The 26,217-nt window shown below is 44.1% G+C and overlaps 1 protein-coding gene across 1 annotated transcript in view; it reads right to left on the bottom strand.

Moving 5' to 3' along the window:
- Positions 1–26,217, bottom strand: part of CCDC149 (coiled-coil domain containing 149) — a 98,527-nt gene that overhangs the window by 29,649 nt on the left and 42,661 nt on the right. Inside the window, 3 exon segments of the mRNA XM_082653767.1 lie at positions 381–553; positions 1,368–1,484; positions 18,814–18,921. Coding sequence (XP_082509893.1) covers positions 381–553; positions 1,368–1,484; positions 18,814–18,921 — 398 coding nt within the window.

The raw sequence follows: 26,217 nt of genomic DNA, 5'->3' as shown, positions 1-26,217 counted from the left end.
TAAGTTAGTCACATACACACACTGAAATTTGCCTCTGGGAAAAGAGACAGCTAAGGGAATTTCTCAATTTATTTTCTTATTCTTTTCTGTCTTCTTGATAGCAATAATAAGCAGCTTTCACTGGTTCCCTACCCTTCTCACCCAACCGGGGAGGGCAGGGGGAAAGAGGGTATGGATGTAGGCATGTAAGCATGTGGTTCTTCTTTTCTTACTGCTACAATTAACGTGTGACATTAATATCATTGTTTTAGGGTTGAGACTTTCCTTTCACTGTAAGGCTATTTTCTGAAATATAAACAGGGCTGCAAATAACTCCCAGCCTGCAGGCAAGTGGAGAGCCAGCATCCTACCCCAGTACGAGCCTGGGACTGGTCACTTACCTGTTCTCCATACACAGGGCATCCACGTCAATGATTCGGTTCTCGTGGCCGCTCAGGATGTGGTTTAGCTCCTGGTTGAGCCTCTCGACTTTGTCCTGGTAGGAAGACCGCTCTTCTTTAACATCCTGAAGCTCGTCCATAGAGGCCTGCAGGTCATGCTCCAGAGACTCAATCTGAAACCAGAGAAGTGCCCTTACTCAAGGTATTCTGCAGGCATCAGCCTTATGGTTAGAGACGAGCCTTCCACTTGGCTGACTGACTTTTAGAGAGCTTATCAATACCAGCGTCTGCTATAAAACCATAAGTGCCACACATCGGAATATGATAAAAGCTGAAAGCAAGGAACAACTTCCGGCCAGACACTTACTATATCCAAGATGAGATGGATTGCAGCAGCTTGGAAACACAGAACTGATCACTTACCAACTGCAGCCTGCCCTAAAGCCAGGGGCTTGGAGAGGGCAAATCCAGATATTGGGAACAACAGCCAGTGTCTTACAAATACATACTTTTTCAAACCACTCTAGACCCAGAAATCATGTTCTGCTCTTCAAAACCAATTAGTGAGAGGAGAAAAACGAAGCCTAGGCTCTCTAAGCTGTTCCCTAACTAGGGCTCGGTACCCGTTGAGATTTTGCCTAAAAAGCATCCACTCAGCATTTCAGCGGAAACTTGCAAATTAAGGCCAGTCTGTCATGTTTGTTCTCTCCCTGTCTATCCTGGTTATGGGGGAGGTTTCTTGTTGTGTTCAGAACAATGGCACCCAAAGTAAGAGAGCAGACCTGCTGGAAGACAGAAATGCAAAAGGCTGCTTGGGAACCTAGCAGAGAACAGAGGGAGTAAATGCATTCAAACTGCATCTTCCTTCTCTAACCGCGTTCCAAGCACCCCACAGTCTCTGAGAAACTGGGGCACAGTCTACTCTTCTCTGTGTCACGCTCAGCTGTGCAAACATATCCCCCACTCCTAACAGATGTTGGCGATAACCTGTTCCCTTGCTCTCTCCAGCTGCTGAACCAAATCTTCACGCTCATGGGCTGCAAAGTGCCGCACGCCGATTTCTTCGTCTCCCAGCCTCTGTTTGGCAATTGTCATTCTCAAGAGCTGCATTTTCCATTGGTAGAAAAAGAAGAGAGAGAGGGAGAGAGAGTTAAAATGAGGAGATCCAAACGAAACCCCAAGCATACTAGGCAGAAAGTGCTGGAAGTTAAGATTTTCCAAGAAATACTGGAGAAAGGCACAAGACAAAGAAATTTCTTGCCAATATCATTAATTAAAAAAATTTTTAAATCCATATTATATGTACAGATACATGTGTGCACACACACACCTATGAGGCTAACGGGAACACAGGCCTGGGCATCTGAAGGGGGATAGCCTGTTTAGCCCTGCCACAGTGAGGGAAAAAACTCTGTGTCTCTTTTAAACTTAGCAAAGATTAAAAAATGATAACACAATGTTGTAAAGTATCTGCTGAGATGGGCATGTTCCCACATTCTTAACAATTAGGCTATGTTATCGAAAGCCTTAAAGATGTCCCTATCCGACTCTTGCATCTGAGTGCTAATTCAGATTTAAGCCTAAGTAACCTCATCGCCTCTCACCCCATGAATGTTGACAATGGATGAAATACTTTGCTGTAGTTCTGGACTAAAACGCTGGGGAAGAAACTTAATTTTCTTTTTTGCACAACTCAGGAAAACAGCTACTGTGCAGAGTTTCCTTTCTGACCTCAGCAGATGAACTGGACTGACAGTGTTAATTCAGATTTAAGAAATTATCTGAATCTTGGTTTGAGTAGATTCGGGATCTACAGGCAATATTAACTAGATCGGATACCTCTTATATTTTCACATGTATACATAGGCTCTCCTCACCCTCATCAACATCCATTAGTTACTGAACTCTGTGAACTGGCACTGAAACATTCCAATGTTTTGCTGCTCCAGTTTTGTAAAGTTTTACAGTGCAATACCTGTTACTTTTCAGAGACAAACCAAAGGTTAATTTCTCTAGGTTCTTGCTGTTTGCTTTAGCAGCATTTGATGGAGGATCTTTTTATATATATATATACATTTGTAATAGATGAAAAATAAACCAGATTGCAAATCCCATTTTTTTTTTTTTTGAAGCAAACCATGTACCAGGTTTTTGGTCCAAATTGTGTAATATAAGTTAAATTGCATTCTATTAACCCATATGAGTGTATTTCTGTACCCATAGTTATGTTGAAATAAAGTTCTAAAAAGCAAAAAAAAAAAAAAAAAAAAAAAAAGTCCCTATCCAATGATCCAGTAACTCTACTTCTGATAATCTGGGCTAAGAATAATCCCAGACATGGACTAGCTTTAGGAAAAAAGAAAAAAGTAGACTGTGCTGTTATTTATAGAAAGAGTAAAAAAACAATAGAAACAATGTCCAACAATAGTGGAATGGCTAGCAAATGATAATGCAATCAATCAACTGATTGATTGTTTGATCAATCAATCAAACAGCAAATTTCCAGCTGTTTAAAATGAGGTTGATATGAACTATGTAGTACCATGGACATGCGGATGCTGCCACACTAAGTGGGAAAAAAAGCAGAAAACTAACTTGAATACGCAGTTTGGGGACTTCTCTGCCAGTCCAGTGGTTAAGACTCCATGCTTCCACAGCTGGGGGCCTGGGTTCAATCCCTGGTCAGGGAACTAAGATCCCACAAGCCACACAGTGCGACCAGAAAATAAATAAATAAATATTTTTAAAAAATGTTTAAATAAAGGCACTTTCCTGGCAGTCCAGGGGTTAAGACTCCGAGTTTCCAATACAGGGGGTGCAGGGGGCACGGGTTTGATCACTGGTCGGGGAACTAAGATCCCACATGACGTGCAGCACAGCCGAAAACAAAATATGCAGTATGATTGAAATTATACTAAGAACCCACATACAAAAGAAAAAAATTACCAAATACACTAAAACCCTTACATGTGTGTGTGTAAGTTTAGGTGATGCAAGACTGTGTATGCTATCTGTTCTTTGTTTTCTAACTTTTAAAATAAGTATACATGACTTTCATAACGTACTTTTTAAATGTTTTAAAATCCCTAGGAACTAAATTCTAGTCCTAAAAGTGTAATTTTCCAAAGCATCCCTGCAGAACCCTTGGCTTTCCCAGTCTCTGGGGCCGAGCTCCATGTGCAGCTCCAAACTTTCCAGTAGGGCCATGATGGAAACTATGTTAGAAACTCCAGGAAGGTCCAGTGGTCCCAGAGCATCCCCTACATGCCGTTCAGTGCCAAGCAGGTGGCCATTAAAAAGTGCTTTTTTGACTTTACAGCACTGCTTCCTGATGCTTCTACAAAAGAGGTCGCAAGACTGATTCCTCCACCTCCCTGTAGGGTGTGTGCAGATGGGCTTCATATATGGATGAAATCCTGGGGACAGTTTTTTGCTGCCACACAGATCCAACCCATCCAGGAATACCTGCTGGGGTATGCTCTCCCTCGTTCCTGCATGGATCCTAAGGGATTTGTTGCTAACAGACAGAATGGCTTTATTTTTCAAGTCCCTAAGGATTTAGGGGCAGGTGAGAAAGTTAAAAGCCAAGGTAGAATATTAACTATATAGGAATAATAAATAACAGCAATGAACTGTGCAGGAAATGATGACTACTGAAAAGTAAAGAGCATTTTCAAATGACACATATATAAATATATATATATTTTTTACATCTTTATTGGAGTATAATTGCTTTACAATGGTGTGTTAGTTTCTGCTTTATAACAAAGTGAATCAGTTATACATATACATGTGTTCCCATGTCTTTTCCCTCTTGTGTCTCCCTCCCTCCCACCCTGCCTATCCCACCCCTCCAGGCGGTCACAAAGCACCGAGCTGATCTCCCTGTGCTAGGCAGCTGCTTCCCACTAGCTATCTACCTTACGTTTGGTAGTGTATATATGTCCATGCCTCTCTCTCGCTTTGTCACAGCTTTCCCTTCCCCCTCCCCATATCCTCAAGTCCATTCTCTAGTAGGTCTGTGTCTTTATTCCTGCAAATGACATATATTTGGGGTCCTTATTTGAAAACTAGTCAGATGAACTGGAAGTGTATTTATTGTGCATCTACTATGAGCAAATGCATCGTTAGGATCAGCACACAATGTTCCAAGCAGGTGGAACAGCTTGTACAAAGGCCTAGCAGGGGACATACGGCACTTAGGTACACAGATGGCCGTGCTTAATGGAATCCCCATTCCAAAGCTCAAGGATTCTGAATTTGTATACTTGCCTAATGCAAATTTATTTGCAGTCTCGAAATCAGCATTCATGGTGCTTTTGCATCATGAGGGGACATGTGCAGATAAACACAGAGCTGCAAAAACTGGGAAGCATCCCACAGGAACGTTCCCAGCTAAAGTGGAACAAGGCAATGTTCTGCTTTCTTGTTTTAGCTCATACTGTAAACAAGTGTCCTGTTCATGGTTTCTTTCGTGCCACTTTTTTTCACATTTTTGTGCTTTCTGTTGGTGTTTTGCCATTTAGAATGGCCCTCCTGTGCAGTGCTGGAGTATTGTCTCGTGTTCCTGAGCACGAGAGGCCATGATGCGCCTTACAGAGAATATACGTGTGTTAGATGAGCTTCCTTCAGGCACGAGTTACAGTGCTATTGGCTGTGAGTTCAATGTTAAAGAATCAACAATATAAATTAAATAAGGTGACTTTAAAGAGAAACACATATAAAACAGTTCTATATTGATCAGGTGACAAAAATATTGTGACCAGAGGCTCAGAGGAACCTAATCTCCTATTTCCCCTAGGAACAATGGTTCAATATTCCCTAATTCAGTGTTTGCAGTGATTTTAGAGAATGTAACTATAGCAAATGTCAAGAATCGGCTGTACTGTGAGAGGAACGGAGTTTATGTCAGAACTGGTTAATTTACCTGAAAGACGATATGTGAAAACATCTTTCACATCACAGTCTTGGCTCAGGACTCTCAGAACCCCAGGTGAATACACAGAAAGACAAACAGTTAACCAAGCAAGAAACATTTCTCAGATGAAAGGGTCTAGGAACAAGAAGGCCTGTGCCACTTTTGGCATGAGGCAACAGGAGGTCTGCAACACGGCTTTGAAAGCGGGGCGCTTTTCCTCGTATGTGAAAAGCCAGACTGACAGCCTGAACTTTAAGTAATAAAACACCACTGAGGTTTTCCATTCACAGTACACTTGCCGAACACTTAATTTAGAATCACACAATTATGTTTGCTTAATGCCAATTAATTATTAAACATGTTTATTGAGGTCTGACAGCCATATAAGAGAGTCATCTTTTATATACTGGATGCCTGTTAAGCTTCAATAAACATGTTAACAATCATTTGGTGTTCAATGTGCATACAATATCGGCTATTAAATCTCAGGGCTGGACTAGATGAAACACTTATTTTTAAAAGTGAGGCCCAAGTTGGTAAAAGCTGGATCACTGGTTGGGTCTGACACTCAAGTTCAATCAGCTGAAGGGGCCCAAGGAGGCCATCGCGATAGGGATGGCAGCCCCAGGGAGAGTTCTCTTGCCTTCCCAGCTGACAGCTGATGGGCTCTGGAGTCCATCTGTCGGGGGCGGGGGGGTGTTCTGGGGCCAAGTTCGAGAGCTGTGCAATCTCAGGAATATGCCTGAACTTCTCTGAGTCTTAGTATCCTTCACTGTAAGAATACGACAGTAACAGTACAGTTTTTTCCTGGCCAAGGTTGCTGTAACTGTTGGGGCCCAGAGTAGGCTGCCCCCAAATGTGCCTCAATGGCATATTTATTATTTTGAATTAAAGTTACTTAAGAAATGCCCAACACACGAGGGACACTCTGACCCTCCTTTCTGTCACCCCGAAAGCAGGAAAAAAGAAATCTCTCATGTGAAGGGTGCCCTCCTGCATCTGGAGGTAGAAGGATGCCCTTATCGCCAGAGATGGGGATTCGGGCGAGAAACCAGTATAAACAAACCCTGTTACTGCTTTAATTTACTACCCCAAGCCCAAACTCGGTTTAGATTCTTCACTAATTGGGCACCCCGAACCTAAGTTTCTTTGTCCTGTCAACTCCTCCCAAATTTATTATTTCTTTGTCTAAAAAGTATAAAAGTTATCTGCTTTGGGCACTTCTTAGGTCCCATGTCTATGGGACCAGCATGAATTTAAAATGTGTTTCTTTTTCTCCTGTTAATCTGTCTCATGTCCAGCCACAAGAAATCAAGAAGCGGGGGATTCCCTATTGGTCCAGTGGTTAGGACTCTGCTCTTCCACTTCAGGGTTCAATCCCTGGTTGGGGAACTAAGATCCTGCACGTCGTGTGGGACTCCAAAAAAAAAACAGAGAAATCAAGAGGAGTAGAGGGGGCAATTTCCCCTACCCAACATTAAACACAAAGTAAGAGAGTGACGTTGTATTAAATGAGCATTTAATTTAGGAGAATTCAAATGTATGTGTTTGGCAAAAAGATGATGGGGAGAACCAAGTGGAGGAAGAGAGAGATGGAGAAGAGGGGATGGGAGAGAAATAAAAATGTTTTAAATTGGTGGCTCTACCCACCCCTGCTTTCAATGTCCCAGACTGAGAGCAAGGTGGGAGAGGGACTGATAATACATTTAGACAAAATCATACTGTTCATATTTATACATAAGACTCCTATTCAGGAGACACATGGCCACCTGCCCTGAACTTCATGGACAATTTAAGAGACCGTCAAGGTGAATTTCTGCTAGACACAAGGTTTTGCCTCTTATCCGCTGACTTTAGAACCTAGTCCCAAGTAAGAGAAGATGAGATTTCTCTACCATACTTAGCACAGCCCCCGGAACATACAAAGTGCTTGATCAATGTCAGCTGCTATTACGATTATTGCTGTGCTCATTGGTGTCCTCCTCCACGTGAGTTTCCCCACCCACATGCCCACTGGGGAAGTCGATCTTTCTTCTAAGCTGGAGGAAGCCGAGCTGCTGAGCCAACCTTATCTGTAGACTGCAGGCAGTGAGGCTGATTTCCCCCCTTGGAAGCTCTATGAAGCAACTGCTTGGAGTGCTTGATTTCCTACAATGGGGCCATCAACACTGCACGGCTAGCCTCCCTGTGCCAACGCTTGAAGTGGATCGGTGCCCTGAGAGGCACGCACACGGCCACCAGGAGATGCATCCATTTGCTGATTTAGCTGGAAATAAACATTTATGAATGAATTATGGGTGTGAATCGCCCGCTTATGCATGAGGTGCAGCTGCAGCTGGGATGTGGCTGAGGGACAGGGCTGCAAAACGATGTGACAAAAGGCTCTTGGGCGCTCTCCCCCACCCTGCCGATGGAGTCCAACTCCTCTGCCAAAGCCCTGCTCAAACTCTGGTCCCGCCAAGGCCCCCCAGTCAGAATGACTCGCTTCTTCCTTGATCTCTTCTTGGGTTTCATCCCTCATAGCCCTCAACAGTCTCTCCCTCCTCTTGTTTTCATTTGCCTGAATCCATTTTCCCCAACAGAGAGTGGGAGGAAGGCAGCTGGCAGCAGGAGCAGCTATGATTCTCCAGGTGTAATCTGTGTTCAGATCCTGTATCTGCGGATCCTAGTCACATGTCTTTGGCTGTCATCTAGCCTCACTGAGCCCCAAGTGACTTTAGTGTTTTTGAAAGTGGAGATTGCCTTAGTCTATTCAGGCTGCTATAACAGACTACCATCGACTGCATAGCTTATAAACAACAAACATTTATTTCTCATAGTTCTAGACGCTGGGAAGTTTAAGATCAAGGTGCTAGCAGGTTGGGTGTCTGGTGAGAGCCTGCTTCCTAGTTCATAGATGGCTGTCTTTTTTCTGTGTCCTCACATGGAGGAAGGGGTGAGAGAGCTCTCTAGGGTCCCTTTTATAAGGGCACTAATCCCATTCATGAGAGTTCCACCTTCATGATCTAATCACCTCCCAAAGGCTCCCACCTCCAAATACCATCACACTGGGGAGGAGGTTTCAACATATGAATTTTGGGGAGGCGACACAGTCTATAGCATTCCACCCTTGATTGCCCCCAAATTCATGTTCTTCTTACACGTGAAATACATTTACTGTATCCCAATAACCCCCAAAGAATTAACTGGTTCCAGCATCAACTCTTAAGTCTAAAGTCCAAAACCTCATCTAAATATCATCTAACTCAGGTATGGGTGAAACTCGAGGTGAGATGCATCCTGGGGCAAACTCCTCTCCACCTGTGAAATTGTGAAACCTAGCAAGTTATGTGCTTCCAAAATACAAAGGTGGGACACACACAGGAGCGACATTCCCATTCCAAAAGGCAGAAATAGGAAAGAAGGAAGGGGTGACAGGTCTCAAGTAAGTCCAAAACCTAACAGATCAAACAACGTTAAATGTTAAGGCTTAGGACTAATCCTCTGGCTCGATGCTCTGCCTTCCAGGCCCACTGGCAACATCACCGCCAAGGCTTGGCAGGACAGCCCTGCAGTGGCTCTGCTCTGGTGCCCTGCAGCTCTACTGGGCTGTGGTCTCAGCCCTGGGGCTCCGGGAGGCCCCCTCCATTCTAACCCAGGTGAAGGCAATCTGTCCCCCAGAGCTATGTACTCTAGGCCTGTGGCGGGAGTGGCAGCCTTGCTGGGCTCTAAATTAGCTTCCGTGTCATTCTTCTCTTGCCCTGAAAAACAGCGCCCGGCTTCTAACCCATACTAATCTCTTTACCACATGGCTGTTTGGCCAACACCCTTAGCGTTCTCATTTTTTGCAATATGGACAGGCTGAGAATTTTCCAAATCTTTAAACTCTGGTTCCTTTTTGCTGAACAATTCCATCTTCAAATCATCTCTCTCGTCTCACATTTTATAAGCAGTCAGGAGAAACCAGCCTGCTCCTTCAACACATTTTTTAGAAATTTCCTCAGCTAAATATCCAGTTTCATTGCTCACAGGTTCTACCTTCCATAAAACAATAGAACTCGATCACAGTTCAGCCAGATTGTTGCCACTTTATAACAAGGATGGCCTTTTCCCCAGCATCCAGTAACGTGTTCCTCATTTCCATCTGAGGCCTCATCAGAATGGCCTTTACTGTCCATATTTCTACCAACATTCTGTTCAGGATGATTTAAGTATTCTCCAAGAAGGTGGACGCTTTCTCCACAGCTCTCTCTTTTTTTTTTTTTTCTGAGTCCTCACCAGAATTGCCCTTAATGGTCCATTCACAGCAATGCTGTGAAGGACAACAGGCTTTTTCAAGCAGGAACCTCAAAACTCTTCCAGCCTCTACCCACTACCCAGTTCCAAAGCTGCTTCCACATTTTAGGTATTTGTTATAGCAGCACCCCACGTCTTAGTACCAACTCCTGTCTTAGTCTGTTTAGGTTGCTATAACAGAATACCATAGACTGAGTAGCTTATAAACAACAAACATTTACTTCTCACAGTTGGAGTCTAGGATGTCCAAGATCAAGACACTGGTAGGTTCGTGGTCCAGTGAGGGCCCACTTCCCAGTTCATAGTCAGCTATCTTCTCACTGTGTCCTCACATGGCAGAGGGGGCAAAATTGCTCACTGGGGTCTCTTTTATGAGGGCACTAATCCCATTCATGAGAACTCTGCTGTCATGACCTAATCACTTCCCAAAGCCCCCACCTCCTAATACCATCACATTTCGGATCAGGTTTCAACATATGAATTTGGGGTGGGGGCACATTCAGTCTACAGTAAGAATAAAAGCTATCTTGTAGACAGAACAGCTATGTACGGCTGCCCAGCCTGTGCACTGCACAACTCCAGCTCTCGGGGTTTCCATCCTTGCAATGTGAAGATACAATGCAATAATCACTCTCTGAAGAGCTTTAAAAGTACAATCCCCAGTTATAGCTGGTATGGTTATAATTCTTATACAGTGACTCTCTATCTGTCAGAGTTACTGGGAAGATGAGATGCAAGAATTAATAGGAGTGGATGTTAGCCCTTCCTCACCCCCGGTCCTTGTGTACTGCTGCAAATAGCACGCCTAGGGAGAGGTCAACACCAAAAGCCATTGATCAAACATTCATCTGCCAGTGTTGTGCTGGGCGACTTAACAGACAAGGTCCTGCCTATCTTTTCTTTACTTTTCCTGTTGGTTTTCTCCACATCCTCTCCAACTGCCCCCTGACCTTTTGAAATACCCTTGATAAAATTAGACAGGAGAGCTTAAAAGGCTCCAAGTAGGCAACTCTATTGTGTATACCAAAGTTCAAATTCCTAAACCTATATGGCAAATCTAGTTCTAGTTTTAAACAAAAGAATTTGTCACTTAAAAAAGAAACCCAGCAGTTTTCATATTCTTCCTCCCAGGCTCTGGAGATTATCATGCACACACTCATTAACGTGTGTCGATATTTCCCAGTTAACGAGCACCCAACTTGGGCCAAACAACATGCTATACGCTTTCCTTACACATGATACCTCCAGTGGCTTTTCACTGCAATGGAATAAATTTGGAATAAATTGCAAAGCCCTTATGAGAGCTGCTGATGCATGAGCTGCCCCTGCCCACCTCCCAACCCAACCTCCAACCACCTCCCTTGTTTGCTGGTCACACTGGCTCTCCTTCAGTGCCTCAAGCACAACCTGCTCCTGCCTGCCTCTGGGCCTTTGCACTTGCTCTGCCCTTGAGCAGCCTGCCCACAGGTCTATCCAGAACCCACTTCTTTTGTCTCTTTCAGGTCACAGATCAAATGTCACCTCCTCTGAGAGGTCTTCCCTGGACACTGTCGCTGAAGCCGTTCACCTTCAAGGGCCCCACTGCCTTCATCATACTGCTAGAAATCACCTGGTTCATCTGTTTGTCCCTCCCCCTGTCAGCTCCACTGCAGGAACCTGGCTGTTCATACGCGCTGAAATAGCCGGCACCCATAGCAGTGTCTGGCTAACCGCAGGGAGTCCTCAGATACACCTTAAATACAGGAAGTCTCTCATGTGCTGCTTCCCAACCCCGGGAGGCAGACACTGCCCCGTCCTCCTCATAGGGGAGAAGCTCATAGGGGCTGCTGCAGGGCTCTGAAACCAGGGCTCCTTGCCTGGGGCTCATGCTCAGATCAGGAGGCTGCAGTGTCCCCTCACCCTTAACACAACAAGCCCTGTCCTAGGTGCTTACGCACATTGCCCCAGTAAGTCCAACAGACACTCTGTGATGCACTGTTACAATCCCCGTTGTCAGAAGAGAAGCAGAGACACAGAGAGCTGGAGTAAGTTGCCCACGTCACAGACCTTAGAAATGGCAGGGTCGGGAGCTGACCCCAGGCAGGCGAGGGCTCTGGAGTGGATGCTCTGCGGCCTCTCTCCACACCGACGATAGCACTCACTGCCTGGCGCTCCCCCTGTGGAGGGTGTTCTGCATTAAGTGCCCTGTATAACTTCCTGTACTTAATCCTCACAGGAGGCACGCTGGCCCCCTATGTCGTGCCTGTGTCAACCAAGCTCGCTCACTCAGGGTCTCTGCACCTCATCCCCCGGTTATCTGACCACCTCCCACCTCATTTCCTTCAGGCCTCTGAGCAAAGGGTGTGTCAACAGAAATGCCTTCCTGACCACCCAGTATAAGTAGTTGCCCTCCTCCCCTATCCCCGGCAGCCCAGGCTGCACTGTACAGCCCCCTAGCCTGCAGTAACTTGTTAAGCACTTAGTACTTTCTGACATATTATATTGTATTTCATCAAATATAAGACTCTATCAACTCTAAGACCCACCACTATGCATGACCAAAAAGACTGAAAAATACCAGTCATCACTACATGATACCAATAACTACATCAGAGATGTTCAAATTGAAAGCCTGTGCCTCTCAGAATCTGTGCAATGTCATATATTAATTTGTTTATTTGCTTACTGCCCATCTGTCCCCACTAGAATAGAAGCTCCATGAAGGCAGGAACTCATTGGTTTTTGTTTACTACCCTATTCCCAGACCATAGAGTTGAGTCTTCAGTAAAGATGTATTGAAATGAATTGAACTGAACTACCCTCCATAGGCAAGTTATCTCCATTGTACAGATGAGAACTGAAGACACAGAGAAGTCAAGCAACTGGCCCAAGGTTACACAGCTAGGAAGCCCCTGAATTACCTTCAGATAGTTCAGAACACATTGCTCCCAGAGCGACAATCTTTAGAGAGTTGCACCAATCGCTTCTCGGCCTTTTGGCTAAGATCAAGTGTAGAGAGTTGCACCAAGCAGTTTTTTTTTTTTTTTTTTTTTGCAGTACGCGGGCCTCTCACTGTTGTGGCTTCTCCCATTGCGGAGCACAGGCTCCGGATGCGCAGGCTTAGCGGCCATGGTTCACGGGCCCAGCCACTCCACGGCGTGTGGGATCTTCCCGGACTGGGGCACGAACCCGTGTCCCCTGCAACGGCAGGTGGACTCTCAACCACTGTGCCACCAGGGAAGCCCGCACCAAGCAGTTTAAAGGTGCTTCAATTTGTTTTCATTTTAGTGTAATTTGGGTATGGTATACTATAAAATAAGTCTTAGGCAGAGATATCTTTCAGAATCAGTTCTCTACAAAGTGTAATTACAGTGCATTGTCTAGGGGACGAATGTCCAAAACCACACTGTTTTTGTCGCTTGGTCTACCCGGACTGTGTGCTCATATAAGCCAGAACAAGCTCAAATATGGTGTCTGAGACCAAATTCATTTGTCTAATTCATCTGACAATAAAACATGAGGAAACGGTGCACTAGTCTGGCTGCTTGCTGAACTGAGTATTGCCTGTGTTTCACCATCAAGATCCCAGTTAGAATAAGATATGATGGGGCTGGAGCAGGTAAAGGGCCCTTATCACTCACTTTAATTCTTTGTAATTAATTTTTATAATGCCCCAAGGTGAGAGCTTTTCATTAGAGTGCCCTCTTCATGTGGGTTTCCCACAAGCTAGGGCACCTCCGTGCTCCTCTGAAGCATAAAGAGGAAATGTTTACAAAGAGCTCTCTGATCCCTCATCCTGGACTGTTACGAACATCCAAGCTGAACACTTTTTTTTTTTAACAGAGTATACTTCAGTTAGTCACCTGCATGCTCATTGGTCTGCCTGAATTAGCTGGTGGCTTTGACTTAACTGGTTTGCTTGCTGAATCCTTCCAGAAGTCCCACATCAATAGAGGTACGTTCACAGAAGGGGTCTATCATTTTATGGGGCAACACCAGATAAAACAGAGGTACTTAAAGACCTTCAGCTGGTGTAACATAAAGCTCATTATTAAGGGCAAAACCCCGTGTTTATGCGCCACTGCAAACAGTTACATTTAAATTGGCCAGCAGGGGCCCAGGAAGTGTGACTGCCTGACACTGTCCACCTGAAGTTCCTTGCTTTTGAGTACTTCGCATTGCATCATTGTTCTTCTGCACTTAAAGTGCCATAGTCTGTAAAATGAAGGAAAAATAAAAGCAAGCAGACAAGGAAACCCAGCAGGAACATGAGATGCTGCTCCCGGCCTGTTCTATTAGGTGCTTATTCCACAAGGGTACACAAAATGCAAGGAAGCTCCCGGGAGCGTGACACCAAAGCAATGACGTTTGGGGTGGTGATAAATAATAAAGTCGGGTGGTGATAAGGAGGGCTGAGTTTTGGGGATCCAGATGCCAGATGCCAGGCTTCTTACCCCCAATCTCTGTCTCTGTTGGGAGGCACATACCCCCGGGGTTCACTGGAAACAGTTGATCAACAGAAAGGAAGACCTTGAGATTCCTGGTGGAACTCTGATACAAGAGGACACTAGGCCAATCTGGGCCCAGGTTGTGCTAAAGATACCAGCAATGTTTACCCTTTACGAGTGCTTACTGGATGCTTACTATGCTACGCCCTTTATAAACATAATATTGCATGCACACACACACTCCCAACCATTAAATCTCCTGCTTGCTTTTCTTCCCAGCACTAACCACTGTCTGATGATCTTACCTAGGTATTTTATTTTCTTATTCTCTGTCTCCCCAACTAGACTGTAAGCTCTGTGAGAACAGGCACCTTGTCTTTCTTATTCCTGACGTAGTCACAGCTCCTAGAACATTAATCAGCACACAGTGAGTCCCCAATTATGTATTGATGAATAATGATGAAACCTGACAGCAATTCTATGTAAGGTATCATTACTTCCATTCTACAGATGAGGAAACTGGGGTCTAGAGAGACAACTGACTTGCTCAAGGCCACACGGATAATAACTGGCAGAGTTAGAATATAAACCTGGGTCTAGCAGTTTCTAAAGATGGACCTCTTGGACTATTCTAGATTATACCACTTGGCAGTGGGAGGCTGGAGCTAGCTCTTTCTGGAGTCCCAAGCTTTCTAACTCCCAGTTCAGTAACTTCACTTTGCTAGCCTGATGTTTAAATGCCATGGCATCAGTATTTACACCACGGAAATTGGTAAAGTGCTACCAGCCAGGCTTCCTCTTCAGAAGAGCTGGTTCACCAGCTCACCTCTGGATATCTGTGATTCAAGTGTACTCTGCTAGTTTTGTGGATTGCCTCTTACTGATTCTTAAGTTCTCAGAGGCCTCCTTTTCCCCCCGGTCCCCTTTCCCTAAATCCACTCTTTTCTTAATGCCCAGAAGAGGAAGCAGGCATACCTCTGGAGCAAGAAGGGGAGCTGTAATTCTCTGGGTGGGTTGCTCTCCACACTTGAGGCCCTAGCATTGCCTGGGTTTTCCACGTAATTGGTCCTTATTCCTCACAGACTGCCACACAAAGAACCCTGGACAATCCACCCTCATGAAAAGCTTTCCCCAGGGTGATTTGTGGAGGTGTGAGTTCTCCCTTCCCCACTTAACCTTTCAGAGCTATTATTAGCAAGGAAGGGGAGGGTGTCTACTAGGCTTCCCCTTTCCCACCCCTCCTCTGGTTTGAACTGGGCCTTTGTGTCTGTCCAGAAGCCTCAAGAAATTCTTGGGGTGCTTCTCAGAGAGATAATAGGTTTGTTGATCATGGAATCCCACCCTCCACCTCCAACCCTGTGTGAGTGCTAAGCTGCTTGTAAGACAGGGTGGTAACACATCTTTCAAGAGGCTGTTTGAAAATGCTTTATGGCACGTAGGGTTACAAGGCTCTAGCTGAACAAATGGAAAAATTAGTCTACCTTAAAATAGCCAAGGCAAGTAATTTCCTATCACCTTGTTTCTTAAATGTTCTTAACATCTAGAATCTGGGCTTCCCAAAATATGGCTAAGGGTCATCAGTTAAAATGACAACTTGGAGATAAAAAACTTCCACTTCAATAGTTGCTCATAAAGTGATGCCACAAGCCCTTCTGTTCGGAATGGGGGGAGTTAGGAATCCCACAACATCCATTATTAAGTATTATTGAATTTAACAGGCTTGCGCCAGCCTAGGAGCAGGACTCTTACCCCACATCCACTAAGGCTCAGCATCGGATCCCCTGACCTTTCCAGGGGCTTCCTGAGGTCTCACACCTTAGGTCTGGCTTTCTTCTGCTTTTTCTTGGATGGAATAGTTTGCTTTTCTAGCTCCTTTCTCCAGGTTTCTAAACTACTCCTTACCCCACAAGGAGAGTTAGTGATGACAACCACAGGGGCAGTCAGTCTGCTATTTTCTTGTGCTCTTCCTTTTTCTTTTCCTCTTCCTCTTTATTGAACCTTTTTGCATTCCCTTTATTCATTCACTCATTCATTCATTTATCCTATTCCATTCCTTCAATAAAGTTCTATTAAATAATGTCTGTGCATCGGGAACTAAGATGCAAATTCCTAGGGATACAGGAATTTGGCCTGCAAAGCGTTTACCTTTGGGGGAGGGGTGCCAAACAAGTACAAGCAGAGGGAAAAGAGCAGGGCACTGTGGGTGTGTGCAGGACCTGCCCCTGAGAGCCGGAGAAGGCTACATTTGACCTATGACCTGAAAGGTGAGTGGGAGTTTATGGAAGTAAAGGGGAAGAGTGTTCCAGAGAGCAGACAGCAGGTGCAAAAGGCCCTGAGGCACAACTGCAGTATGGCTCAGCTGAGGGGCTGAAATTAGTCCTGCAGGAATGAAGTGTGAAGTGACTAATGGCAACAGATGTGGCTGGAAAAATCAGGAGGGGCCAGATAATGGAGGGCCAAGCACACCATGGTAAGGAGGTGGGACTAGATTCCAAAGGCGATGGAAAGGTTGGAGCTGTGACGCGACGAATAAGAGAGCAAAGGAAGGGTTAACCCATTCTCCACCACACAGTCACGGCCACCCTTCAAGAGAGGCCTCTGTGTTTCTCAAGATGGCTGGTGTCATTACTGAATGAGTCATCCGGCCTTAATGTTGATGACTGGGGGTAGGTGGGGGGAGGATGACCGTGACTCACAGGGGGATGAAAATAAACCAGCCCTATAACTTTAGATGCAAATGAGAATAAACAGAGTCTCTGGGGCTCACTGCAGTTGGTCTTTTTTGAGGAGGAGAGGACTGGAGACCGAGATACAGGGTCTACTGAACGTTTTACCATCTTGCCTGTATCTGCTGGCAGGAAAATTACTTCACAGGCCATGAATATGAGTCACTAAATTCTAAACCTTGAGTGAGAAAACCAAGTTTGATAAATGTGTCCAGCTACTGGAATAAAGACCCAGAATGCAGGCAAATCATGACGCTCAGATGGTGCCGATGCAAAAGCAGCCCCAGACCTGCGCTCAGTGTCACACTCACGCACACACGCACGCACACATACCCTCCTTTTCTTTCCCTGAAATATCAGTCGCAAATGTCAATTCCTAAAATATCTCAGGCCTACAAGGCGATACAATTAAAAGTGACCAAAAGATGAGGCAGAGGTGTGTCTAGGACAGTCGGAGGTGGGGGGGCGGGTACCTCAGAAAATAAAAAAGAAAAGAAAAGAAGAAGAAGAAAAACAATCAGTCAAGAAGAATCATGCCTCCAAAAATCACATCTCAAAATGTTTCAGTATTTTCTGGATTTATAACTTCTCCAAAATTCCTGCAGTATTTTTATGGGTTTAAAAGGAAATGATTGCACATACTTGATTTTACTCTCTAGGAAACCTTGCCCTGGTGCTATCATTTGATAACACCTAAGAAGGCCTGGCCTTTAATTATTGACCAAATACCTAGGTTACAGAGCTTAAATCCTTTTGAGAGGCCCGATTAGCTTGTCCAGGGTTAATTAGCACCCTTCTTAGCATTCTCGCCCACTCCCTATTTCATGACGGAGAATAGTCATGAAATATTTTTCAAATATAGTATGTTAAATCCAAGAGGTTTAAAAAAATTTTTTTAAAGGCAGACTAAGTGGACAAGAGGCTATGTAAAGAAGACTTCCCAGTATGCCCTTATTATTATTTTTTTTTTTACTTTTTGACCACACCTCGTGGCAGGCAGGATCCTAGTTTCCCGACCAGGGATCGAACCCGTGCCCCCTGCAGTGGAAGTGTGGAGTTTCAACTGCTGGACCACCAGGGAAGTCCCACCAGTACGCCCTTAGATTGAGCCCCTTAAGCCAGCAGTAAGCACACAATCCTCTCTGCTCTTTGTCATGGAAGAGTTCTCGAGATAATCCAGACACTTCCATACATTTTTTTTTTTTTTTAAAGAATGAGCATCTTTCAAAATGGCGCCTTCCAATAACCAGTGACTCCCAGGAACAACAAACATCCCCATCATTTGTCAGGGAATTTGGTACCGTTCAAAAGACATTGCCCAAGAAAGCACCTCCTCCCCGCCATGTAGTTTGCTTGCGTGAAACTCCAAAGGCCATCCCTGTTGGGAAAGCTGGCTCTGGCAAGAAGTTGAAATTGAATCTATTGGCAAAATGGGAAATTATTTGGGGGCGATGGAATTGAACTTCGGTAGTTTTTCTTCCTTTTCTCAATTGTACTTTTGTTCACAGCTTCAGCTGGGAGAGACAGTGCTCACATTAATTTGGAGTTTATGAGTTCATATTTTATAATTAACGTTGCCAACAGGGGAGTTTGATTAATACCAAGCAGTGGATTTTGAGCAATGTTCCATACAAATTGCCAAATTTAGCAATAAAATAAATTGGTTATGTGAACATAATTAGTAGGATGACTACTTAAAATTCAAAACTGAATGTGAATAATTCCAAATCATATGAGCCACAAATCCATTATCTGTATAGAAAGGAGAAAGTATAGCATTTGGGTTTTATTTTGCCCTCAACCACAATGTTATTCAGCACCAAGCTGAACATGATGAAACTTCTACAATGGGTTGTGACAATATTTTAGAGCAACCCAGAAACACACACAGACGCGTGTGCATGCACACACGCGAAGGGAAGGTAATAAAGATAAGAAATGCTAAACTGTGAATTTTCATTGCAAATGTAAAAATCTATAACAAATTTTTCTGCAAATGCTGCATTACATTCTTCTGATGCACCATACATAAACCTCTGGCACAAAATTACTCAGGAGTGGTTTTTGCCTTTAAATATTCACGGTACCTTATTGTCGCCCTGGACTTCTCCAAGCCTTTGCTGAAGTTCTTTAATTTCTTCTCCCAGACGTTTATTTCGGTCCTGAGAATCTCTCAATAGTTGTGCAAGATTAGCCTGCAAACTGACAAAGGATTAATCTCCAAAATTGACAAGCAGCTCATGCAGCTCAATATCGATAAAACAAAAAACCAAATCCAAAAATGGGCAGAAGACCTAAATTGACATTTCTCAAAAGAAGATATACAGATTGCCAACAAACACATGAAAGGATGCTCAACATCACTAATCATTAGAGAAATGTAAATCAAAACTCCACCAGTCAGAATGGCCATCATCAAAAAATCTACAAACAATAAATGCTGGAGAGGGTGTGGAGAAAAGGGAACACTCTTGCACTGCTGGTGGGAATGTGAATTGGTACAGCCACTATGGAGAACAGTATGGAGGTTCCTTAAAAAACTACAAATAGAACCACCATATGACCCAGCAATCCCACTACTGGGCATATACCCTGAGAAAACCATAATTCAAAAAGAGTCATGTTCCAAAATGTTCATTGCAGCTCTATTTACAATAGCCCGGAGATGGAAACAATCTAAGTGTCCATCATCGGATGAATGGATAAAGAAGATGTGGCACATATATACAATGGAATATTACTCAGCCATAAAAAGAAACGAAATTGAGCTATTTGTAGTGAGGTGGATGGACCTAGAGTCTGTCATACAGAGTGAGGTAAGTCAGAAAGAGAAAAACGTATGCTAACACATATATGTGGAATCTAAAAAAAAAAAAAAAAAGGGTTCTGAAGAACCTAGGGGCAGGACAGGAATAAAGACGCAGACATAGAGAATGGACTTGAGGACACAGGGAGGGGGAAGGGTAAGCTGGGACAGAGTGAGAGAGTGGCATTGACATATATGCACTACCAAATGTAAAATAGATAGCTAGTGGGAAGCAGCTGCATAGCATAGGGAGATCAGCTCAGTGCTTCGTGACCACCTAGAGGGGTGGGGTAGGGAGGGTGGGAGGGAGGGAGATGCAAGAGGGAGGGTATATGGGGATATACGTATACGTATAGCTGATTCACTTTGTTATATAGCAGAAACTAACACAACATTGTAAAGCAAGTATACTCCAATAAAGATGTTAAAAATAAATAAATAAAAATAAAAGTTAGATTTCAAAAAAAAAGATTAGCCTGCAAATATTAACACATTATGAAATATAATCAGAAACGGAGGAGTGGAGAAATGCAGGGCTTTCTTAGGCTTACTGCAGCCATCATCCAAGCCCAGCTGAACCATTAGAATAAACACATGTATGAATGCAGCAAGTGTGCAAATCACACCACTACAACTGCATGGAGAGAAATAAGTTGGCCGTGAACCTCAATTTGGGGATGTTCTTTGTTTCCAGAATGGCTCACAGACAAGTGATGGAGGAGTTGGGGTTTTTTTGTTTTTTTTTTTTAATTTAAGAGCTCCTCACAAAAACTCTTCCAAGTAGTCTTAGTTCAATTCTAACTTTGGATCCACAATATAGGAAAAATTTCATTTCCTTGTTTGGATAATTTCATTTCCTTGTTTGGATAGTTTTTTTTTTCTTCAAATAGATCGTGTTTAATGAACTTTTCTTTGCCACCTTAATGCCCAGAATTTTGATCAAAATTGTCAGCCAGAGAAGAGACCAGTGAGGTGTCACGATTTCAGACATCAGGATCCAGAGGTAATTCAGCAGTCTCCTGGGCTGTTTTTCTCACCTCCTTATTCCCCTGTTCTAGTTCCTAGGGTACCAAACAGCCAGGGTGAGTGCCTTCCAGTCCATCTTCATGATGTCAGCCCTTCCTTCAGATTTCCTCCTGCTCAGAGCAGATCCCTCTGGCCCCCGTGCGCAGTTCTCCACCACACCGCCTCCCCTTCTCAGTCCAGCTTCATCGACACATCTCGGCCCCTTTCCCGGAACCACGCAAGCACCCTTTACCACGCTCTCACCCTTCTCAGGTTCCCTGAACCTGAACCTGCATATGCTCCCAAACTATCTACGTGCTTTTTCCACTCAAGCCTTTAACTTACTATTCCACTTTACCTCCACGGCTGCTTCTTCTATACTATTTGAATTTTGCTAATTTGCTCTCATTCTCACCTTGCTTATTGCACTCTTATCTAACCTCAGCAAGAAGAAATGACCTATTGAAAGGCAGAGATTCTCGTTTTCTCCCTTCTCAGCCTCCACGTACATTGCTCCAAGAAGTGCTCTTGTCCCAGCACATGTTTTAAAGACCCACGATGAATAAATGGAGGAAAGAAGGAGGGAGGGAAGCAAGCCAGCGATCGGAATGTGACTCCTAAAAAGGAATCTTTCAGAAACAGTCACACAAGGGATTTGAAAGTTATCTTTTAGATTCCTTCCATGTGATAGCTGAAGAAACCCAAATCCAGAGACATTGCAGATGAGTACAACTATAGTGGCTAAATCTCCAAAGACTTTGATGCTAATGCTTTCGGGAATACTGAGTTATGTTAGGTAATCAAAAGGGAATCAAGTGAAAGAATATAGAGATTAAATCTTGGCTTGTCCTGGACTCCTCACTTTGCCTTATCTCCCATATTCCATCCATTGGGATATCCAGTGTCTCCACCGTCAGGGTAGCCCCCCATTCAGCTCCCCCGAAGCTCACCTCCTGGCTGTTCCCCACATATACCAGGCAGGAGTCCATCTCAGCGCTGCTCTCTCTGCCTTTTCTCTGGACTGGACTGCTCTCCCTCCAGGGTACCTCTTGTTCACTCCCTTGCCTTTTTCAGGTCTTCGTTCAAACGGCACCGTTTCGACGGGGCCCACCTGGACCACTTGATCTAACCTGCAGTCTGGCCACCTCCCCACTGAACGCCCAAGCCCTTTCCCCTACACTACTTTTTATTTCCATAGCACTTACCATCTCTTAATATACCATGTCATTTACTTTACAGTTTATTGCCATATGTTTACATATGTTTATTACTTACTGTTTATTTCCTATCTCTCTCTCCCTACTAAGACAGAAGTTCCATGAAGGGCAGGGAACTTTGTTCTCTCTACTGGTCTCCCCCAAGCACCTAGTGGATGCTCCAGAAATATATCTAAGTGAAAGATAATATGCTGAGTCTGGAGGCTGTGATCTCAGCCTAGGGAAATATCTGGAATAATAAACTATGGAAACCAGCGCCTGGCACACAGCGTTGCACAGAAACCCCCCTCATCCCCACTGGCTGGCTTTAATCTAGCTCTGATTTCCACTCACTTGTTTGTGAACATTACTCAATAATGTGATCTAATTCTCAGCCCCATATTTGCAAAGCCACCCTTCAAGTCATATCTTGTAGTCGTTGTGTTTCAACTGTCCCAGATTTCCATTCTCATCAGATAAAAATCTGGTGAAGGATGAGGAAAATTAACCCCGTTTTACAGGCAGGAAAGCAAGAAGACAAGAGGCACTGTGATCCGCTGACTGTTCTTGGAAATGTTCAAATTTCTTTTTGGAATCAGATCGACTAAGTTGGGTCCCAGTTCTGCCACTTACTGGGCTGGGTGACCTTGGGTAAGATTATTAACCTCTTGAGTTTCCCCACCTGTGAACTGGAGCTAACCATACATACTTCATGTAGTAATCCGATACTTACATTGAATAATGAACCTAGGATGCCTACCACAGTGCTTGGTATACAGCAGGCACTGGTTAAATGCTGGTCACCTCCCCTTGACTCTGCCCTTGCAGTGGCTCCAATTCGATCACTCAGTGGACGGTTGGATGGATCTGGCCGAATGGCTCCTTGGACACAGCTGGCTCCCTTGTCATCCTGCCCCTTCACTTATTCATCCATTCATCTACCCAACAAATATTTAGGGAGTGCCTACTACGTGTCAGGCACTGTTTTCGATTCTGGAGATACAGCAGTGAGCCATACAGACAAAGCCTCTTGCCCTTGTAAACTTACATTTTAATAGATGATATTATATTAATTACATTATATTACAACAAAATGAATAATGACTGAGGAGCTGGATGATAAGTACTACGGAAACAGATACAGCAGGTAAAGGAAACAGTGTGTGCTGGGGAAAGGCCACGGAAGGCGTCACAGCGAAGGCCACACTTCAAGTCTTAAACCAAGACTTGAGAAAGGAGAGAGTGTGAGCGTGAGCCTTGTGGCTATCCCGGAAAAAGTTCCAGGTAGGTGCAAAGGCAAGCGGCTTCCCTCTCTCCTTCTCTCCCTCACATCACAAGATGTCCATTTTGGAAAGCAGTTCAAGGCCACTAGAGCAGGCGGACCCCAGGGACTGCAGTGAAGTGGAGAGGTGATTCAATTCCTAATTTTCTTTTCCTGGTCCCTCCCCTCTGTCCTGCAGCTCTCCTGCCTTAGCGGCAAGGTATGACAAGTGGGCGGCCTCTCCTTTTCCTTCCGGGAACTCCAGAACACTTCCCAGACATTAGCTCAGCAAGCATAATCCCTCCCCCAGGTGCAGGGACAGAAGCCCCAGGCTGGAGCGACTGGCTCAGAGGTGGGGCGGGAGAAGCCACCCGGGGCAGGTGCTGGCATGCGGCTAAAAGTGGCCTCCGCGAGCCTGCTGCCACCTGCACACTGCATCTCAGCACCCCATCTGCAGGAGACACAGCAAAATTCACCTTCACAGGAGGCTGCTTTTCTTAAACAGTGGAAGAGATGTTCAGAAAGAAATGTTTGTAAGAGCAACAGTGAAAAATTTAACAAAAGACCAAAAAAAAAAAAAAAAAAATCTGAAACGTCCCTAACCTTCCCTTTTTGAATCAACAATGGCTTGAGCCCCTCAGGTGGGTGGGAAGACCCTGACATTTGCTCACCAATGTAACCACAAGAGCTAAACCCGTACAACTCAAACTATCAGTGGTGAAAGACCTCAACCTCCGATCCGTCACAGATCAGTACTTGTGCAAAATACAATAAAAATCAATTCCTAGGAAAACAAATTTAAGAAGACATCAAGGCCCCAAGTGTTTGTTAGATTCACCTGACGTAAAATCATACAGACTGTCAGATTGCCATAAAAGTTTCTGAGCCCTTCCTCTCAGTTTCTGCACTCATCTTGTCGTAGGGACCAGAAAGGGCAGCTTGCAGCCTGGCACTGGTCCTCAGGCCCCACTCTGAATAGCACTGAGCCCAGCGATACTCCCCAGTATTTGGAGGTTACAGCAAAGCAGGCACCCACGTGTTATATATCAAAGGTCCCAGTGACACATGAAGCAAAGGACAGCGCTGCTTTAGGAGACAGCGAGTCAGAGACCCAGTGATGTGACTGTCAAACATTATTTACTCTGCAGCCTGGCCGAAAAGAAATCTACCCAAATAAACTCAAGCATTTCTACAGTAGCTGCAAAGCAATGGTTAATTAAAATCACAGCGCCTCCAAGAGGATTCACTGTAAATCTACCCCAGATTTCAAAGTGACCCCCTGGGGGAGGGTAGGGGGAGGGAGACCCCCCTTTTAAAGCAGGTGACTGTAATTTTCTTTCACATTTCACAGGCTGGCTTACTTGTCAACACACAATTCTTTTCTATTCAGTCCTTCCACCTCCTCAACTCCCAAACAATAACTTTGAAAACTAGAAAATGAGTATTCTGATACGGTGCCTAGTTCCTTGACATACACCTTAAAGAACAAAAAAAAAAAAAAAAAAAAAAAAAAAGAAAGAAAGAAAGAAAAGAAAAGGAAGAAAAGTAGTACATTTCAAAGCACTCAAAATAGAGGAGAAAAATTCACATAAATCTTTTGACCAAAAAAAACCCCCATGACTCACACACATTCACTATAACCACCCATCAAGCTAACACACGGCGCCTGCTTATAATTTATCAGCTATGTAGACCGTTTTGTCTCTGTGTTATTGAGAAGGACTCTGTGACCATCAGTTTAGAATAGCAGCACTATGTAAAGAAAATGTCAGGGAAAAAGTGGCAGACCGTCTAACACTCGAAAGGATTTCACAGGGAAGGAAAACAAAACCTAGAGATTATTTCCTCTAAATCTCTGGGGCAGGGTGGGTAGCATAAATAGCAAAACATGAAAAGGTTTCAAAAGAAGCCTCTTTTAAATATTCAGATATAGCCAGGGCTGACGTTAAAAGGTTGACATCTTCTCTCAGATAATAGTGGGATGTTGAATATCCTGGAGTATATTGTAGAATCTATATACTTAAGTCACTCTTTCTAGCTCAGAGTTTATCTATTAAAACTGTGATGGGGAAGGGAGAGAAGACAGATTTGATGAAAACATAGCTGGGAGGCTCAAGGCCAAAAGGACGTTACAGCTGTCCATTCCAACACACGTTCCTTTGTCAAGAATCAAGTCAACCCCCAATCACAACGGATGTCTGCAGAAGTATGCCGCCAAGGCCAGCCCCTGGCGTGGGGACTTTGAGGCTCGGGGAAATTCTCTCTGCACACAGATGAAGACTACACGTCCTGACAGTTGTTGCAAAGGCAGAGATCTGGGAGTTGAGAGAACTGTGTGCATCTCGCCCCAACCTCTCTGCCTTTTTGTGGAAATTCTCACTGAGGTAGATTAGTAATGGGGACAAGGGGATCTCCCTTTCTTCAGGTCCTGCTGCATCCTAAACTCTAGATTGCCTCTACCACTGTATTTGAATTCCCTTATGAATGAATGTCACAAAATACATCCAAATTTATACTATAGATGCAATACATTTTCAAAACTTAAGAGAAGTGGGAGGAGATTTTTTTTAATGGTACATCACATTTGGCAATGACAGTCTCTGTGAAGGAACTCCGTTTTCAATGATCAAGTAACGAAGACTGGTTTACAAGGAAGGGGGAGTTCAGGATACCAGTTGTAAGAAACAGCCCTAAATCTTTTAGATGGGGAGAAAAGGATCCACTATATACCATTTTCCTCCCTGATGTAAGAAATGAAAAGTTGGATATGATAAGATCAGAATATGCCACCCCAAAATATGCTCCTTTACCATGAGGATTATTTTGATCTGAAGGCAACTGAGAATCAGAAGATACAGAGAATATTCTTCCCTCCCCTTTTCAGCCTAAAAATAAGGGCATACATTTCCCTTTGTGAATTGTCCCATCCCCTCCGTACCAGGAAGAGAATAGCAACTCTAATCACTGGACACAGAGCATTGGTACCATGATGAGTCTGCATAAACAAACCTAACTAAAATAAAACCCTATCTTCCATTAGTTTCCCATATATCTCCTAGTCACTTTCCCACAATTTATCATCTCTTAAGGCCCAAACCCCCTCTCTTTTATTAAAATGCTATATAAGCCCCCAAGTCTTAACACTTCTTTGAATTTCACTTCTCCTCTCTGGACTCCTGTGCATGTAAAATATTCATGAAATTGTTTGCTTTTTTCTCCTTTT

The sequence above is a fragment of the Grampus griseus genome (assembly GCF_964374135.1).
Source record: "Grampus griseus genome assembly, chromosome: 4".
Taxonomy (NCBI): domain Eukaryota; kingdom Metazoa; phylum Chordata; class Mammalia; order Artiodactyla; family Delphinidae; genus Grampus; species Grampus griseus.
The sequence above is the reverse complement of the archived record's forward strand: the minus strand, read 5'-3'. Positions and strand labels throughout refer to the sequence as shown.